The sequence below is a fragment of the Stegodyphus dumicola genome, chromosome 1 (genome assembly GCF_044657685.1).
Source record: "Stegodyphus dumicola isolate Sdum_Otavi_A_Nest chromosome 1, ASM4465768v1".
Lineage (NCBI taxonomy): Eukaryota > Metazoa > Arthropoda > Arachnida > Araneae > Eresidae > Stegodyphus > Stegodyphus dumicola.
The window spans coordinates 281,019,265-281,038,778 of record NC_140768.1 but is presented as its reverse complement, the minus strand read 5'-3'; the positions used below and the strand labels follow the sequence as shown (position 1 = coordinate 281,038,778).

Below are 19,514 nucleotides of genomic sequence, written 5' to 3'. Positions count from 1 at the left end.
TTATTTTTTAGAAGGAAATGTTTAATAAGTAGCCATTAAAATATGTTTAAATTATTATAAATAATTTTGAACGTTTTAAAAATATTCTTGTGCAATTTTTTCCTTTCCAAAAAATGTTAACTCTCTCTTTTTTGGGAAGGGGCAACTAGAGGATTATTGGATGTGAGCTTATTAATTTAATTATCCATTTGTTTTCTAGGATGGCAACTGTAATGAAACGTCAAAATCAAAGCCTACAGTATCTTGAACAAGTCCGGCAACATTTATCTCGTCTGCCATCCATAGATCCAAACACAAGGACACTTTTAATTTGTGGTTATCCAAATGTTGGGAAATCAAGTTTCATAAATAAGGTTTTTTTTTTAAAATTTTTATTTCTTATTCAATAATTTATTCTGTGAATTGTATTTTAAAAAAAAAAACGCATTGAGGAAAATTTAAACTGATAAGAAGTATATGTACTTTTCCATACATAAAACTATCTGATTTTTTTATAACCAAACTGGAAAGTTGCCATATCAGTTGCTTAAATATGTTATTTAGTACGGCTGTCATTGATAAAAAATGAATTGATAAATATGTGCTTAAAACAATTCGTTAAACTTTAAAATATATAAATATTGTCATGATTAAATTCAATAAAAGGCTAATCTTAGGAAATCAAAAACTTAAAAAAAAAAAAAAAAAAAAAAATCAAGTATAAGAAATTAATTTTATAAATGTTCAATTGTTGCAATTACATGACTCAAATTCGTCATTTTTTTACCTTTATGCAAAGCATCATCTTCCATGCTGTAAACTGGATTCTCTAAAACACTTTCTAAGTATGCTAGCAGTGATTTTCTAGAAATGCTCTTCCAACTGTTGTCAATTTTTACACATTCTTTAGGTAGACTAAATAGCCTGTTTGACACATGTATGAATTTCATAAGAATCCAAGATCTGGATGCTAGGAAACCCAGCAATTAGATATTGCTGCACTTAGCTAAACCATGCGTTTACTTAATCACTTGTTTTCATTTATGCATATGGTGATGCTTTTTCGAAATGTCTTCATCAGTGTTTTCTGTTTGAACTCCATGATTAAAGAAATTTATGCCTAACAGCAATGTGTAAACACATGTCTTGCTGATTTTGTGTCCTCTTGATGGGATTTTTTTTTCTTGTGTTGTATAATTTATTGATCTATCAAGATACCAGTCTTCAATTTTTGAGCAAAAGATATACACCTAAGAAACAAAAATTATCATCTCTTGAGTTGAACCCAATGCCATTTTGTTTATAAATTTATTTCTGCTGTGGAGCTATTTTGTTAGCCATGATTAAAAGCAAACTTTTGGTTAACTAGGACAGTTCTGGGCAAAACATCCAACTCCAAATTATGTGTACTTTAACAATGGTTTAAAAAAGTTTATTTTATTCTCAAACTTATTAATAATTATGTTAAATAATGCTTAGTAATAATGAATACTACTTAAAGATCTATTTTATTTTTAGGATGGTATTGCAAAATATAAATTCAGTCATAGAATAATATTTTTGATTTTATTTAGTTCCTATTTGCTCATAAATCCTTAATTTTTTTCATTAATGGTCCTTAAAAGTACTTAATTTCTGTGTGCAGAAATGTGTATGAACCCTGATATTCTAATTCAGTAATCATTATAATAATTAATCAATGGACGTAAACTTACTAGTACATAGGTAAGATAAACTTATTTACCACATGTTTTATAGAAAATTTATGCAATTTGATAGCATATGGCAGGTAGAAAAGAGCATAAATTTCTTTGTTCTTGAGAAATGGTTTGTAATTTTTAAAAATGTATGTGTATTTTTCATAAAGTTAATGCTAATGATCAATTCGTTTTTTTTTAAACGTTTTTACCTTTTGTGTTAGGTCACTTTTTTCTTGATATCTTGCTTGGATATTAATGCACACACAATTTTTTTACTTTTAAAATTTATTTTACATTACTTTTCCTAACCATATTTCGCATCCAATATTAGCAACTGTCTACTTTTATTTTAATCGTATTGAAACATTGATAAATTGTCAGTGTTTGGATAATAATAACATGTATTCTTTAAGGTGATTGTGGATAAAGGTGATTGTAGGTGTTTCTACTTTAGAATCTTAACTGTTTACTTTAGAATCTTATCTACTTTAGATTCTTTAAGGTGATTGTAGGTGTTTCTACTTTAGAATCTTAACTGTAATATTTGTAAATTGTGCATGTAATAATATCTTAATTTTTGAAATTTCAAGAATGATTTTTTGTTTCTGGATTTATATAAAAGAAAAATTTGTAACAATTTCATTATTTAAAGCCACGAATATCTTTTAACAGCATCATCTTCAATTCCTCTTCTCAGTAGTAAATTTTTAGAATAGTTCTTTAATTAAAGCTGACAGTTTTTCTATTTGAAGGATAATTTGATTAGTGTTGAAAAATACACATTGTCTGCCACCATTTCTCTATAGGAATGGTGCTTCGTACGTGTGTTAAATAAATGAAAGAGAAACTGCTTGTAATTAGTTACATATAATGCTACGTATGATTTTCTCCTCAACAGTTTTTTTTGTTTGTATTTTAAAATTTTTTTTGTGAAATTCATATTAAGCATCCTTCTATCTGGAGCTAGTCAAAAAATATATGGGTAAAAAATAGTGCATTTAAGTTATTATTAACATAAATATCTGCATTATTGAATGAATTAGGTTTGCTGATAAAATCTCGATGTAAATAATCAAAAGTCCCAAAATAATATAATGTGAAACCAATTTTTCAATTTTTTCTTCAGGTATTGCTGCTTTACTAATTTAAGATCTGTCTGAAAGATTAAGTCTGAAATAAATGGGAAATATACTTTTCCCTCTTTATGCAGTTTAGCTGATGAAAAATCCTGAATAAAACCTTTGTGTGTACTTTAAAGTCTGTTGTTAAAATTAGTCTTCTCTCTTAATACATATTTTATTATGGATTAGGTGCTTTTGTAGTTATCATAAAATAATATTTTGCCAATAAATGTATGTATGCCTACATATTGCAAATTCGTCGTAAACCATTGGCGTGCTCTAATCATTTTTTTCGGAGTATTTGATATGTTTTTGTTGTTTTTGGAATTCACTGAACAGTTATGTGGTGATATACAATTCCATTTATTGCTTTTTATTCAAAGATATTGTTTTAAAGCAGTATTAGAGGCAATAGCTAAGTAATATTTTCAAGAAAATAAGCAGTTAACTGCTTGACCACTACCACATCCATAGAAGTGATACATATATAGTATCTGACCTTTAAAATTTGTATAGGGCCTACCAAATCTTCGGGTCTTGTAATGAATGTTGCCAGTGAGTTGCCAAGTGATAAAACTATTGAACATTGGCAGTTTGGAAACTGTTAGTTTTCAATGAATCAGCTTCAAATGTTGGAAAAGGTCTTTTATGTAACATGGGAATTTTTCATGGTTTTTGCAATGTGGAACATAACCACTAGTTTCTCTTGGATCTCTCATATTTTAATTTTTTAGCTTTTAAAAAAGGAAAAAGGGCTTAAGAAAATGCTTTCGTGCCATAAATGAAGTTTATTGAAATTTAAATTGTACAAATTACATTATTCCACCCAAAGTAAATTTTGGAGTAATTTTTCTTATTAAATTATGTAATTTATATAATTTATTTTATATCACATTTTATGACCTGTTTTTGTTACATTTCTTTATTTTAAATTTTTCCTATTAAAATTTCTTGTGATCTGAACTATCTCATATAGTATAGACATATGAAGTATCAAGCTTGACTTCAATGCGTAGTACCAAAATGGGACAGTCCATTCTACTGGGCCGATTGACGAAATTCAACTTGCCTTTTAAATGTCTCGAAAGCACGACTTAAGATATGTACTTTGTTTTAATATAGGTGTTTTGACACAAAATCAGACCTTTTCTGTAATAGCATAAAATAATGTATAAATGTAACAGTAACAATGCTATATATACTATATATCCTAAGTCTCGCTTTCAAGACATTAAAAATGCAATTTGAATTTTGTCAATCGGCCCAGTAAAATGGAAGATATAAAAGTATCCCCCCCTTTTTTTGTGCAGTGTACCTTATAAGGATTGTTCACACAAATACTAATTACATCACAAAGTCCGCTTTACGCATGCACATTTGATTTTGCTGCCCGTAGATAAAACATGGGCATACGCAGTATCGGCACCGGCACTGAATAATCCTTAAGTATGTATGAAGATTTACTCATTCGGGACTCAGATAAGGCTTAAGCATGTGTAAGAAATAGTCATAAGTATAATACATAATTAAACTAAAACGATCGGCAAGACAATAGAAGCAAGACAAAATTTAGCAGAACAACTTGTCTTGCGTTACCAATATCATGATACATAGCCAGTAATGCATATCAGATGCTTTTAAGCTAAGTTAAAATTATGCTTTACTGATTCGAAGGAATTTCAGCCAATATAGTAGATTGTGCTGTTCCTTAAATATCTGATACAGCTCAATTATTTTTGTAGGCAATTTTTATTACAGTAATATTATGAAAATTAAAGTTCAACTTTCGATCATGTCAAAAAGAGTTTCTAATTCAGGATCTGCAACAGGATCTATAAACCATTAAACAAAATGTGTGGAATTGCTTAAAAAAATGGATAAAGGATAAAAAACGGATAGCTAGATGTTATGCAGGGATTATGGCATTGGAAAGTTAACTGTGTATGACATAAGAAAACAGAAAAAGGAACTTTTTAAATTTTTAGTGGATTCAGACACCCTGCAGAATAACAGAAAAATTATTCGTTATGCTAAAAGTGAAGATCATGACAAAGTAATAATTGAATAGACCAAACAGCTTTGCAGCGAGGCCATGCCATTGACGAGTAAAATGCTAATGGCGCAAGCTAAAATATTTCACAAAGAAATCAACTTAAAAACTGAGTGCACGTATTCGACAGGATGGTTAACCAAATTGTAAAAATTGCCGTTGTGCAATTAAAAATTTCAGTTAAAATAGCTTCAGCTGATACTAAAGCTGCTGAAATATTTTCAGATGAACTCATCAATAGTTAAAAGTTAGCTCCAGAAGAAATTTACAATGCTAATGAAACTAGTCTTTTCTGGCAATATGTACCCCAGAATACCTTGGCAAACTCTATAGAAAAGGCTCCAACTCGTGTTAAAGATTCCAAAGCTAGACTGGCATTTTTTGAATGCTCAAGTGTCAACTTTTCGTAATCAGAAAAAAAGGAGTAAAGACTTTCCCCGTAATATATTGTGCAAATAAAAGAACACTAATTACACAAGTGTTGATGAATGATTGGTTTGAAAATCATTTCATACCTGAGGCTCGGCAGAATTCAGTTGGTTTACCCAATAACAAAAAAATTGTTCTGACTGTAGACAACTATTTGGCTCATCCTTCACTTGAAGTTTTAGTAAAAGACAATGTATCTGTAGTATTCTTTCCTCCAAATTGTATATCAATCATCATTCAGCCTACGGATATCGGAATATGGAAATATAAAGTAGAATTTTTAAAATCCGTGTTACATTTCTTGAATAATGGCAAGACTATTTTTTTTATGTTTGCTTTGTGGGAAGGATGTCTCCAGATACTTTAAAAAAATGCTTGCATGATTTATGACCTGCTAGGCGTATTTCGGGATAAGGTTGATGAATGTGAAAGGTTTTGAATATCGCAAACCAAAGGTTTAAATTTCCAATTAATGGGTCTATATTTCGAAAATACTGCTACCAATAGTGAAGAAAGTGGCAGACAGGTTATGGAAAGAAAAATTTCGATTGACAGCTTGGTCAGAATTTTTGACGCAGCAATTACAGGACTTGAACAGTGAAAGCTTATAACTGAATATGAAATTAAGTCTGTGTACAGAATTAAAGAGATAATATTAGCACAAAAAAGCAACTTAAACAACTTGCATTTAAAGAAATTTTAATAAACTAAACAAATGTTAAGCCCTTTTTTGTAAATTTTGTTATCCTCTACATCATAAATACTTCATTATTTTATAAATCATGATTTCATATTGCTAATTTTGTAATTTCTATATGCCATTAAGTTTAAAGCTTGCAGCTGTATGCATTTAATAATTTATTCTCTTGATTCTTTATTATCTGCATTTATACTGTGTGCAGTGTTTTAAAACCTTTTCATCAATAAATTGAAATTTAAAAAATTAAGTCATATAGTTTTGTTAGTCTTTATATTAAAAATCATATATTTTTGTTAAGTCTTTAGTTAAGTCTTTATTCACACTGAAAGGTAATGCTGAAAATTAAGCTTCTTTTGCCATGTGTGTGATTAATGTATAAATACTCAATGAAACTTAAGCGATAAAAGCATTAAAATTTAAAAAAAATTAAAAATAAGTTTTAAGCATCTTCAGAAATAATGCTAATAAGGAAGATTTATTGTTTTAGGAATTATAGAAGATGTAAACAATTCCAGAGTTGCCAACTCTCCCAATTTTCGACCGCTCTCCGGCCAACGCGATTTACAATATATTTCTCCCGACTTTTTCTTATTCTTAATATTTCTCACGATTTTTATGGAACTTGGCTTAATACTTCGTTATATGAACAAAAAAAGCGATTTTGGACGTCTGAAAGCAACTGAATTGTCTCTAGATTATATCTAAAATGAAACCTTGCGAGGTAATAAATTTGCGAGGTGTACCATCTGTTGTTGCGATTTTTCGATTTCGCTTGGTGGAAGGGCAGATGCTCTCAAACATGTGCGTACACAAAAATACAAGGACAACATGAGTTGTTTTGAAAAAACGAAAAATTAAATTTTTCTTCGGAAACAAAAGACCAAAAAGTGATTAATGCAGAATGTCTGTTCTCTGCCTTTTTACTGGAGCACAACCTGCCACTGAATGCATCGGATCACGCTGCAGCTTTATTTAGAAAAATGTTTCCCGATAGTGAAATCGCTAAGAAATACGCAAGTGCAAGGACCAAAACAGGTGCAATTGTTAAAGAAATGGGTCTGAAAAATAAATCTTCAGTTATTGATTGCATTAAAACAGCTCCGTTCTCCCTCTCTACGGATGGAAGCAATAATACCAATTCAAAACTGTATCCAATTGTTGTTTCTTTTTTTAATCCAGAGTCTTCAGAAATTGAGTGCAGTTTACTTTCTGCCCCCACTTTAGAAGGACATTCGACAGGCTTTAATGTAGCACAGCTAATTATTAAAACTTTAAAATAAAATGCAGTCCCTCTGGATAATTGCTTAGCGCTTGGTGCCGATAATGCACCAGTAATGGTAGGCTTGAAGGCTGGTGTTGCAGGCATCTTAAGAAAGGCTAATTCAGATTTGCAGATTATGAGGTGCGCCTGTCACCTCTTAAATTTAGCAGCTGAAAAAGGGGCAGCTTCTTTACCATTAAATGTGGATGAACACATTGTTGATATTTATTATTATCTTGAAAGGAGTTCTAAAAGAAAGGGAAAATTGAAACAGTTCCAACAGCTGCATAATACTGAAATGAGAAAAATTTTGATTTTTTGTAATTTCTGCATCATTCAGCAATTCAACTAGCAGTTCTCAAAATAATACTGCAAAATATAAGCGTAAAGCTGATACAAATTTCTCTCAAAATCAAAGAAAAATTGCTCAACACATGAAACATTTTCCGATTACTGTAAGTTTATCTTGTGAAGAACGAATATTTGTTTTTTTCCTTCAGACCTTAACAAAGCTTTTTGCTTTTTGCTTTTTTTTTTTTTTTTTTTTTTTTTACAATTCATTTTGCCATCATTCGATGTTCTAAACACAATTCTACAAAGCAGAATTCCATTAATTCATGTTTTGCAGTCAATGATTTATGATCTGTTTAAAGACATTTTATCAAAGTTTGTAAAACCAGTCTGTGTTTTGTCTTGTAATTCTATATATGATGTGATTTATGGTGAAACAGAAAATCAGAAGGAAGATGAAGATTTGGTAAGAGGAGCTGCAACTACAAAAGTAGTGGAAGAACTTTCAGAAGAAGACAAAAATAAGCTTTATCTTCATGTTAAAAGTTACTTCTGTTGATTATGTGATTACACACTACATAAATTTCCAGTCAACGATGAAGTTATTTTGCATGCTAAAGTTGGTGATGTTTCTGCTCTAGCAAATGCATCGTTTTTTTTATATAAGGTACTTTTTGAATAGATTTCCTGTGTTACTTCGTTTAGTCATGAAAGATGATGATATTGATGTTGCTACATATACTGCAGTCGCAATTTTGCAGTTTACAATTACAAAACTTAGATGAAGTTATAAAATCAGGTAGGATTGACACCCAGTGGAGGTTAATTGGAAAATTGAAAGGTGCTGATGGAATTTTAAAATATAGTGAACTCTCTAGAATTATGTTGGCCATCTTGACAGATCCCCATAGTAATGCAGAGTGTGAGAGAATTTTCAGTGTTGTTGCGAAAACGAGGACTAAATTTAGATCTAATATTAGTGATGACACATTAGAAAAACTTTTATTAGCGAAAGCAGGCCTACGTGGCAATTGCTATGAACAAAATTATGAAGTTTCTTTCTTAACGAGAGCAAAATCTGCCACTGTCCATAACATTTGTATGAAAACTGATTAAAGTGCCTTTTTTTTTTTTTTTTTTTTTTTTAAACGATGAAAGTAATAAAAATGTTTTTTATGTTTAAGGTATATTTGTTTTGCTTGCATTTAAGACTTAGTAACTATTTAAAGTTAATTCATTGTTAAAAACTATTTTTATCATTTAAAAAGTCTTTTTAACATTGTGAAAAATCTCCTGATTTCTTAAAAAAATCTCCTGATTTTTGAGTGTCATAGGTTGGCAAGTATGCAATTCTAATATGCAAAGCAAAATGTTATGCATTTTTACACTGTATTATTCACTTTGTTAGGCGAGAACTGGGCTTGGAGTAGATTGAGGTATGGCTGTTATTTTTTATGGTGATATAATGAAGACTAGCAGAATTATATCTTTTTTGTGCATACTTATTAAGGAACATAATACATGGATGAGAGTACTGAACATACTTATGCAGGAGTAGTACTGTAAAAAGTTTTTAAGAATCCTGACACATGAATTCATGTTTTTAAATCTATATGAAAGTGTTGTACATTTCGCATATTGTCCTGCTGTTATAGCTTTTGTTAGCTATAACACTTTACAAATATGCAAAATAAATTTGGTTGAATACCAGCTTTTCTTCAATGTGTTTAAAAGCTAGTCACTAACCAAACACGACAATTAGCTTTTATATATTTAATTGACAGTACTTCTCCAAGTTAGCTTTTTGTTTGGCATTAAAAAGCTCATAATGTACTGGTCCTCGATTACTTCACCATATATACACAACATTTTCCTTATTCAAAGTCAAATTTGGTTTTGAGGTGGAAGGGCTAGGTTCTCTGGGTTCATAATATGCCCTTTCTCTTACGATGTTTCCGTGGGTGATCCAATTTTCATTTCCAATTATCATCCGGTTCAAGAAGGGCATCATTTTGTTCGGAGCAAGCAGAGATGTGCATATGACGACTTGATCATCAAAATTCTTCTGACTTAATTCATGTGACACCCATCTTGAATATTTCCACACCAATCCTAGATTCTGAATATGGTTCGAAATGCAGCTCAGCAAACCTAAGCAAGCTTGAGCTGTGATCACCAATGTTGTCACAAAAGGATCTTGCTCCAACATGGTTGCAACAACACCCATCAAAGATGATTGCCCAGAACACAGCTTATCAGAAAATTCGAAATTACCTGTTTCAAATTTTTCGAACCATCTTCTGCATGCCTTATCACAAACTGTCCCTTTACCAAACACTTTCAATAAATTTCTACATGCTTCTGTAGCATTTCTTCCTTGTTGAAATTTGTATAAAATACAGTGACGTAAATGAACTTTATCAGTGGCCATGGGTACACTATCGCTTTACACTTAAGACTAACATGAATACTTTTAGTTAACTTGCTACTTCTGTATGTAGATAAAAAGAGCCGAACATACGGCAAATAAACATGTGCTTATGTGTCAAAAATTGTCATCAAACAGACATAACTTTCCGTTAGACTGAATATTTAAGCAGAGTTATATCTTTTTGGTGCATACTTATTAAGGAACGTAATATATAGATGAGAGTACTGTAAAATGTTTTTAAGAATCCTGACACATGAATTCATATTTTTAAATCTATATGAAAGCGTTGTACATTTCGCATATTGTCCTGTTGTTATAGCTTTTGTTAACTATAACACTTTACAAATATGCAAAATAAATTTGGTTGAATACCAGCTTTTCTTCGATGTGTTTAAAAGCTAGTCACTAACCAAACATGATAATTTTCTTTTATGTATTTAATTGCTTTTTCTGCCCTTTCTAGATTTCCAGATAAATTTGCAATGTGAAGAATTATGTTTGCCCAAATAAATTTCTTTGTTTCTTTATCGTAATTTCATTATTTATACCTAATCGCATATTCATTATTTGTAGATAACTCGAGCTGAAGTTGAGGTACAACCTTATGCTTTCACTACAAAGTCGTTATTTGTTGGACATACAGACTACAAATATTTAAGATGGCAGGTAATTTTTTAACTTAAAAAGCCATTTATCTTGTATACAAAGTGTATTGAAAAGTTCCTAAAGAAGCTTTGGACAAAATCTTTATTATTTAAGTCTGAACATCATCACCTTCAAAATAGTCAACATGCACAGCTGTGTGTTAGTTTCAGTGTTACTTTGACTGCTGTAGAGACTTAGAAGTTATTCTCTGTAAGTGTGTCTATCTTATGATTAACTAGGATCTCATCACCATTAATAACCCTGAACTTCAAGGATTACCCAAAGCACACTAACAGAGGTTTCGGAAAAATGCAAAGCGGTGTAACTTCTGCTCAGAAGTCAACAGTCTGGAGAAAAACCTGAAAGCAGTGCAGTACAAATTCAACCCTCCCACACATAATTATCTTCATTAATCTGTACATCAGTATTAACAGTGTTCTTCCAGTGTGTGATTATCTGCATGCAGAATGTCCCAAATTTATTTCACCTTCGAAAGTGACGCTCGTGCATGGTCCACTAGGTCACTTTTTGTGTTTAAAAGACATTCTTTTGCCTTTGAAGCACGTATGCAACTCAATACCTCATTGCCATAATCCTGCTGATTCATCTGATTGTTTCTGTGGCTCAGTATATGAAACATTTCATGTTGGCTCATACGCAATTCTGTGAGTATTATGCACACACCCACAAGAGAAACACAGTAACATTTCCAGTATTAACAGAACTTCTTTGCCATTCTGCCTTGTCAAGATCGATAACCACTTCGATGTGAACGCAATATTGTACTACCAAGTGTTAGCTTCTAGAGCTAGTCTGGGAATTTTTTTATACACTTATGTGCATGACCAGGTTACTTTAATACATTCTGCTCTGAATCTAACCTCATTGTAATATGGATTGTCTTTATTTAGGTAATTGACACTCCTGGCATTCTTGACCATCGCCTGGATGATAGAAACACTATTGAAATGCAGGCAATTACAGCTATGGCTCATATAAGAGCTTGTATCATTTTTATAATTGATCCATCTGAGCAGTGCAATCATTCTATTGAAGAGCAGGTATGTGTCTTATTCTGCTTTCAAATAATTTAAAGTTAAAAATGCAGTATGTATTCTTTTCCTTTTAGGTACCATCTTTTCTTTCCTTATAAACTTTTTGATCAGTTTTTGAACTGAGTTTACAATGAATTGAGAAAATTTTGTTATTTATTAGACTGGATTGTTTTTGTTGATTTCGACCGTGTGGGTAGGGGTAATTTCATACTTTCAATGGGGATGCAGTCATGCTTTTATTTAGCTGTTAAGTATTCAGTTTTAGCTTATTGTTCATGAAAACTACTTTTATCAAAGCTTTATTATTTATCAACTTTTTATACCTTTTATTTAAATTAAATGTATGATCTTAAATTTAGGAGATAATATAATCAGTATATCTTTAGTGAATAAATTCTTATTTAAATTATAATACCACATTAAAAATAATGTAAATAGATATAAATGTGTATATTTTTCGAGTTTGGGGAAAGAGGACATGATCTGGCAGTGGTGAAAGGTATGCATAGAGCAAAAAAAGCTTGAGAAGCACAGGTATAGAGGAAATTTTGATTTGTGGTAGAATAATTAAAATTCAAAACTTAATATCCATTTTTCTTCAGAGAGGTGTTTGTTCATTTAATTGTTATCTTGTGTTCATTTAATAGTTATCTTGATGATTTAAATTTGGAAATAAGATAATTGTTTAAAATAGTATAATATGTATTCACGACTATTTAAAATTCTAAATTTACGTGAAGAACTAAGGAAATAATATAGCCAGTCATAGATTAATTAAATAGTAGAGTATCACTAGGGATAAAAAGAAGGGACCTAAGTCTAAGGAAATCTGTATTATTTGCACATAAATAACCAATTGGAATATGCCTAGTTTTAGATTTATTTACATGTTATTTATTAAACTACCTAAACTTATAGTTCTAAAATATACATTCAGTATATTTACTGAATTATATTATTACACTGAAATATACATTCAGTGTATTTCATTCAATGTCTTCAGTTGGTTGACCTTGAAGAGATGAAAATCCTGGAGGGAGAAGGGTCTGGTGAATAATTGCGAGAGAGTATTACTAAAGCATGAATAAAAGCATCCAAGTACTACTTTTTTTGTTAGGAGGCTTATCCCTAAATGTAGCTTAAATATGTTTGGATACTTTGCTTTTGTAACGTTGTTTTTTTTTTTTTTTTTTTTTTTTTGTGGTGATGTTACTGTTAATCCTGTGAATTTGTGCATGTATAATTGCTTACTTGTGTAATTTCTGAATAAGGAGTATCATGGTTTCCACAGAAGACTTATCTGTAATGATAGCTTGTATATTTCTCAGTATATTCCTCTTGAACCGATTTATTTTGTCTAACATTTTTATCGGTTTAGTGGATTATTGAATAAACTTCTGTTTCAAATATTTTAATGTGTAACTTGCAAGTGTGAATGATGGCACCTAATTCTAAATCATTCGCGGTTTCCACTAGAAGGGCTTGTCCCTACTGATAGCTTGGATGCGTATGAATACTTGCTGTTTTTACTGATTTGATTTTAGTTACAATAATTGCGTTTGCACGAATTATGCACGAAGAATTGCGAGAGAGTATTACTAAAGCATGAATAAAAGCATCCAAGTAGTACTTTTTTTGGTTAGGAGGCTTATCCCTAAATATAGCTTAAATATGTTTGGATACTTTGCTTTTGTAACGATTTCTTTTTGTGGTGATATTACTGTTACATCCTGTTGATTTGCGCATGTATAATTACTCTTGCACACATTTTCACCTGTGTGAGTTCTGAATAAGGAGTATCATGGTTTCCACGGAAGACTTATCTGTAATGTTAGGTGTATATTTCTGAGTATTTGCCTCTTGTACCGATTTCTCTCTGTAATAACATTTATATCAGTTCAATGTCTTATTGAACAAAGTTCTGTTCAGAATATTTTGATGACTATGTTACAAGTATGAATGATGATGCCTAATTCTAAATCATTCGCGGTTTCCACTAGAAGGGCTAGTCCCTACTGATAGCTTGGATGCGTCTGACTACTTGCCATTTGTAGTGATTTTATTTTATTTACAAGAATTATCTTCGTATGGACAATTTACTGTATTAGTTCGTGCTAACTGTCTCGAGAAAGAGCATTGTTTAAGTATAAATAAAAACTCCTTATCTCCACCTTTTATTTTTTACTAGAAGGCTTATTTGTCAAGATAATTTGCATATTATTGTGTACTTTCCTTTTATAACATTTAATTGATTATACTATTTTACTATGCTGTTCGAATGAGTATACAAGAAGTATGAAACATGACGCGTATTATAAATCATTTTTGGTTTTCCCTGAAGGTCTCATCCCTAATGCTAGTATGGATGTGTGTCACGACATGCCATTTCTACTGATTTGATTTTCATTATAATAAATGCTTTTGCATGAAGAATTGACTGTGTTGTGAGAAAGTATTACTCAAGTATGAATAAAAACACTTTAAGGAATTTTTTTTTTTTTGGAGTGCTTATTCGTAAACATACCTTATATATGTTTAAATATTCGGGTTTTTTTTATTATTTTTTTTTGTGGTGAGGTTAACATTCTCTTGATTTGTGCATGTGTGATTGCTCTTGCACCCATTGTACATGTGGTATTTCAGAAAAGGGAGCATCATGGTTTCCACGGAAAAAAAATTCCTGTCATGATAGCGTTATGTGTCTGAGTATTTGCCTCTTGTACTGATTTCACTTTGTCTATGATAACATTTATATCAATTTAATGTCTTGTTGAATAAGGTTCTGTCTGCAATATTTTGGTGATTACGTTGCAAGTATGAATGATGACACCTAATCTAAATCATTCGCGGTTTCCACTAGAAGGGCTTGTCCCTACTGATAGCTTGGATACGTCTGAATACTTGCTGTTTGTACTAATTTGATTTTAGTTACAAGAATTGTGAGAGAGTATTATTAAAACATGAATAAAAGCATCCAAGTACTACTTTTTTTGGTTAGAAGGCTGATCCCTAAATATAGCTTAAATATGTTTGGATACTTTGCTTTTGTAACGATTTCTTTTTGTGGTGATGTTACTGTTACATCCTGTTCATTTGCGCATGTATAATTACTCTTGCACACATTTTCACATGTGTGAGTTCTGAATAAGGAGTATCATGGTTTCCACGGAAGACTTATCTGTAATGTAAGCTGTATATTTCTGAGTATTTGCCTCTTGTACCAATTTTTCTCTGTAACAACATTTATATCAGTTTAATGTCTTATTGAACAAAGTTCTGTTCGGAATATTTTGATGACTATGTTGCAAGTATGAATGATGATGCCTAATTCTAAATCATTCGCGGTTTCCACTAGAAGGGCTTGTCTCTAATGATAGCTTGGATGTGTCTGACTACTTGCCATTTGTAGTGATTTCATTTACAAGAATTATCTTCGTATGGACAATTTACTGTATTAGTTTGTGGTACCTTTCTCAAAAAAGAGCATTATTTAAGTATAAATAAAAACACCTTATCTCCAACTTTTTTTATTTTTTACTAGAAGGCTTATTTGTCAAAATAATTTGCATATTATTGTGTACTTTCCTTTTATAACATTTAATTGATTATACTATTTTACTATGCTGTTCGAATGAGTATACAAGAAGTATGAAACATGACGCGTATTATAAATCATTTTTGGTTTTCCCTGAAGGTCTCATCCCTAATGCTAGTATGGATGTGTGTCACGACATGCCATTTCTACTGATTTGATTTTCATTATAATAAATGCTTTTGCATGAAGAATTGACTGTGTTGTGAGAAAGTATTACTCAAGTATGAATAAAAACACTTTAAGGAATTTTTTTTTTTTTGGAGTGCTTATTCGTAAACATACCTTATATATGTTTAAATATTCGGGTTTTTTTTATTATTTTTTTTTGTGGTGAGGTTAACATTCTCTTGATTTGTGCATGTGTGATTGCTCTTGCACCCATTGTACATGTGGTATTTCAGAAAAGGGAGCATCATGGTTTCCACGGAAAAAAAATTCCTGTCATGATAGCGTTATGTGTCTGAGTATTTGCCTCTTGTACTGATTTCACTTTGTCTATGATAACATTTATATCAATTTAATGTCTTGTTGAATAAGGTTCTGTCTGCAATATTTTGGTGATTACGTTGCAAGTATGAATGATGACACCTAATCTAAATCATTCGCGGTTTCCACTAGAAGGGCTTGTCCCTACTGATAGCTTGGATACGTCTGAATACTTGCTGTTTGTACTAATTTGATTTTAGTTACAAGAATTGTGAGAGAGTATTATTAAAACATGAATAAAAGCATCCAAGTACTACTTTTTTTGGTTAGAAGGCTGATCCCTAAATATAGCTTAAATATGTTTGGATACTTTGCTTTTGTAACGATTTCTTTTTGTGGTGATGTTACTGTTACATCCTGTTCATTTGCGCATGTATAATTACTCTTGCACACATTTTCACATGTGTGAGTTCTGAATAAGGAGTATCATGGTTTCCACGGAAGACTTATCTGTAATGTAAGCTGTATATTTCTGAGTATTTGCCTCTTGTACCAATTTTTCTCTGTAACAACATTTATATCAGTTTAATGTCTTATTGAACAAAGTTCTGTTCGGAATATTTTGATGACTATGTTGCAAGTATGAATGATGATGCCTAATTCTAAATCATTCGCGGTTTCCACTAGAAGGGCTTGTCTCTAATGATAGCTTGGATGTGTCTGACTACTTGCCATTTGTAGTGATTTCATTTACAAGAATTATCTTCGTATGGACAATTTACTGTATTAGTTTGTGGTACCTTTCTCAAAAAAGAGCATTATTTAAGTATAAATAAAAACACCTTATCTCCAACTTTTTTTATTTTTTACTAGAAGGCTTATTTGTCAAAATAATTTGCATATGTTTGTGTACTTTCCTTTTATAATATTCTATTGATTATACTATTTTACTATGTTGTTCGAATGAGTATACAAGAAGTATGAAACATGATGCGTATTATAAATCATTTTCGGTTTTCTCTGGAAGGTCTAATCCTTCATGGATGTGTGTCATGACATGCCATTTCTACTGATTTGATTTTTATTATAATAAATGTTTTTGCATGAAGAATTGAGTGTGTTGTGAGAGAGCATTACTCAAGTATGAATAAAAACACTTTAAGGATTTTTTTTTTTTTGAGTGCTTATTTGTAAACATGCCTTATATATATTTCAATATTTGGCTTTTTTTTTTTTTTTTTTTTTTTTTTTTTTTTGTGGTGTTAACATCCTCTTGATTTGTACATGTGGGATTTCTGAAAAGGGAGCATCATGGTTTCCACAGAAGATTTATTTGTAATTATACGTTGTATATTTCTGGGTATTTGCCTATTGTGCTGATTTCTTTTCGTTTGTAATAACATTTTTTCAATTCTGATCATAATATTTTGATCAGTACTTTGCAAGTATGAATGATGACACCTAGTCTAAATCATTCGCGGTTTCCACTAGAAGGGCTTGTCCCTAATGATAGCTTGGATGTGTCTGACTACTTGCCATTTGTACTGATTTGATTATAGTTACAAGAATTGTGTTCGGATGAAGAATTTACTGTATTAGTTTTCAGGTTTGGTCGGAAAGAGTATTATGCAAGTATGAGTAGAAACACATAATCTCCATCTTTTTTAATTTTACTAGAAGGCTTATCCCTGATGATAGTATGGATGGGATTGAGTAGTTTCTCTTTGTAACAATTTATTTTTGTGATGAGGTTAACATCTATTTTACTGTGTAGTTTGTATGAGTATGCAAAAAGTATAAATCATGACATCAAATCGGCCCGCGCTGCTGCTGAACGGTAAAGTCGCTGAACACTGGTAGTTCGGTCCGAGGTTCGAATCCCGCGAACAGCCTGGCAGCATGGGCGTCTTCGTGGTTTTTCCCATGTGTAACGTGTATACGAGCCAATTTTCCTTAGAAAGTCCTCCACGAAGGCATCCCTCCTCTTAGGCAGATAGCCCTCGAGGCTTTGCCATATTCACACACACACACACACACGACATCAAATCTAAATCATGTGTGACTTTCCCTGGAAAGGCTTGTCCCTAATGTCAGCTTAGGTGTGTCTGCCTACTTGTACTGATTTGAATTTCGTTATATAACTTTTTTCGCATTAAGAATTTACTGTTTTAGTTTGAAGTATGTGTGTTAGGAGAGAGTATTATGCAAGTATCAATAAAAATACTTAATCTCAATCTCTCTCTCTTTTTTTTTTTAAACTAGAAGGCTTATCCCTTATTAAATGTTTGGATACGTCGCTTCTGTAACGATTTGTTTTTGTCACTATTACATCCTGTTTATTTGTGCATGTATGATTGCTCTTGTACATATTTGTACTTGTGTGATTACTGAATAAGGAGTATCATGGTTTCCACAGAAAGAAATTCTGTAATGTTACCTGTATATTTCTTAGTATTTGCCTCTTGTACCAATTTCTCTCTGTAATAACATTTACATCAGTTTAATGTCTTATTGAACAAAGTTCTGTTTGGAATATTTTGATAACTTTGTTGCAAGTATGAATGATGACACCTAATTCTAAATCATTCGCGGTTTCCACTAGAAGGGCTAGTCCCTACTGATAGCTTGGATGCGTCTGACTGCTTGCCATTTGTAGTGATTTTATTTTATTTACAAGAATTATCTTCGTATGGACAATTTACTGTATTAGGTCGTGCTAACTGTCTCGAGAAAGAGCATTATTTAAGTATAAATAAAAACTCCTTATCTCCACCTTTTATTTTTTACTAGAAGGCTTATTTGTCAAGATAATTTGCATATTATTGTGTACTTTCCTTTTATAACATTTAATTGATTATACTATTTTACTATGTTGTTCGAATGAGTATACAAGAAGTATGAAACATGACGCGTATTATAAATCATTTTTGGTTTTCCCTGAAGGTCTCATCCCTAATGCTAGGATGGATGTGTGTCACGACATGCCATTTCTACTGATTTGATTTTCATTATAATACATGTTTTAGCATTAAGAATTGACTGTGTTGCGAGTGAGCATTACTCAAATATGAATAAAAACACTAAGTTTTTTTTTTTTTTTTTTTTTTTTTGAGTGCCTATTTGTAAAGATACCTTATATATGTGTCAATATTTGGCCTTTTTTTGTGCTGTTACCATCCTCTTGATTTGTGCATGTGTGATTGCTCTTGTACCCATAGTACATGTGGGATTTCTGAAAAGAGAGCATCATGGTTTCCACGGAAAAAAAAATTCTGTAATGATAGCGTTATGTGTCTGAGTATTTGCCTCTTGTACTGATTTCACTTTGTCTATGATAACATTTATATCAGTTTAATGTCTTGTTGAATAAGGTTCTGTTTGGAATATTTTGGTAATTACGTTACAAGTATGAAATCATTCGCGGTTTCCACTAGGAGGGCTTGTCCCTACTGATAGCTTGGATACGTCTGAATACTTGCTGTTTGTACTGATTTGATTTTAGTTACAAGAATTGTGAGAGAGTATTACTAAAGCATCAAAAAAGCATCCAAATACTACTTTTTTTGGTTAGAAGGCTGATCCCTAAATATAGCTTAAATATGTTTGGACACTTTGCTTTTGTAACGATTTCTTTTTGTGGTGATATTACTGTTACATCCTGTTGATTTGCGCATGTATAATTACTCTTGCACACATTTTCACCTGTGTGAGTTCTGAATAAGGAGTATCATGGTTTCCATGGAAGACTTATCTGTAATGTTAGGTGTATATTTCTGAGTATTTGCCTCTTCTACCGATTTCTCTCTGTAATAACATTTATATCAGTTTAAT

At 31.4% G+C, this 19,514-nt stretch overlaps 1 protein-coding gene across 2 annotated transcripts in view; it reads left to right on the top strand.

Annotated features, from left to right (window-relative positions):
* Non1 (nucleolar GTP-binding protein 1) overlaps positions 1–19,514 on the top strand; it is an 87,341-nt gene that overhangs the window by 15,480 nt on the left and 52,347 nt on the right. For both annotated transcript variants that reach the window (XM_085807740.1, XM_085807735.1), the window contains exons 5-7: positions 200–353; positions 10,536–10,628; positions 11,519–11,668. In XM_085807740.1, coding sequence (XP_085663866.1) covers positions 200–353; positions 10,536–10,628; positions 11,519–11,668 — 397 coding nt within the window. The remainder of the gene's footprint in view (positions 1–199; positions 354–10,535; positions 10,629–11,518; positions 11,669–19,514) is intronic.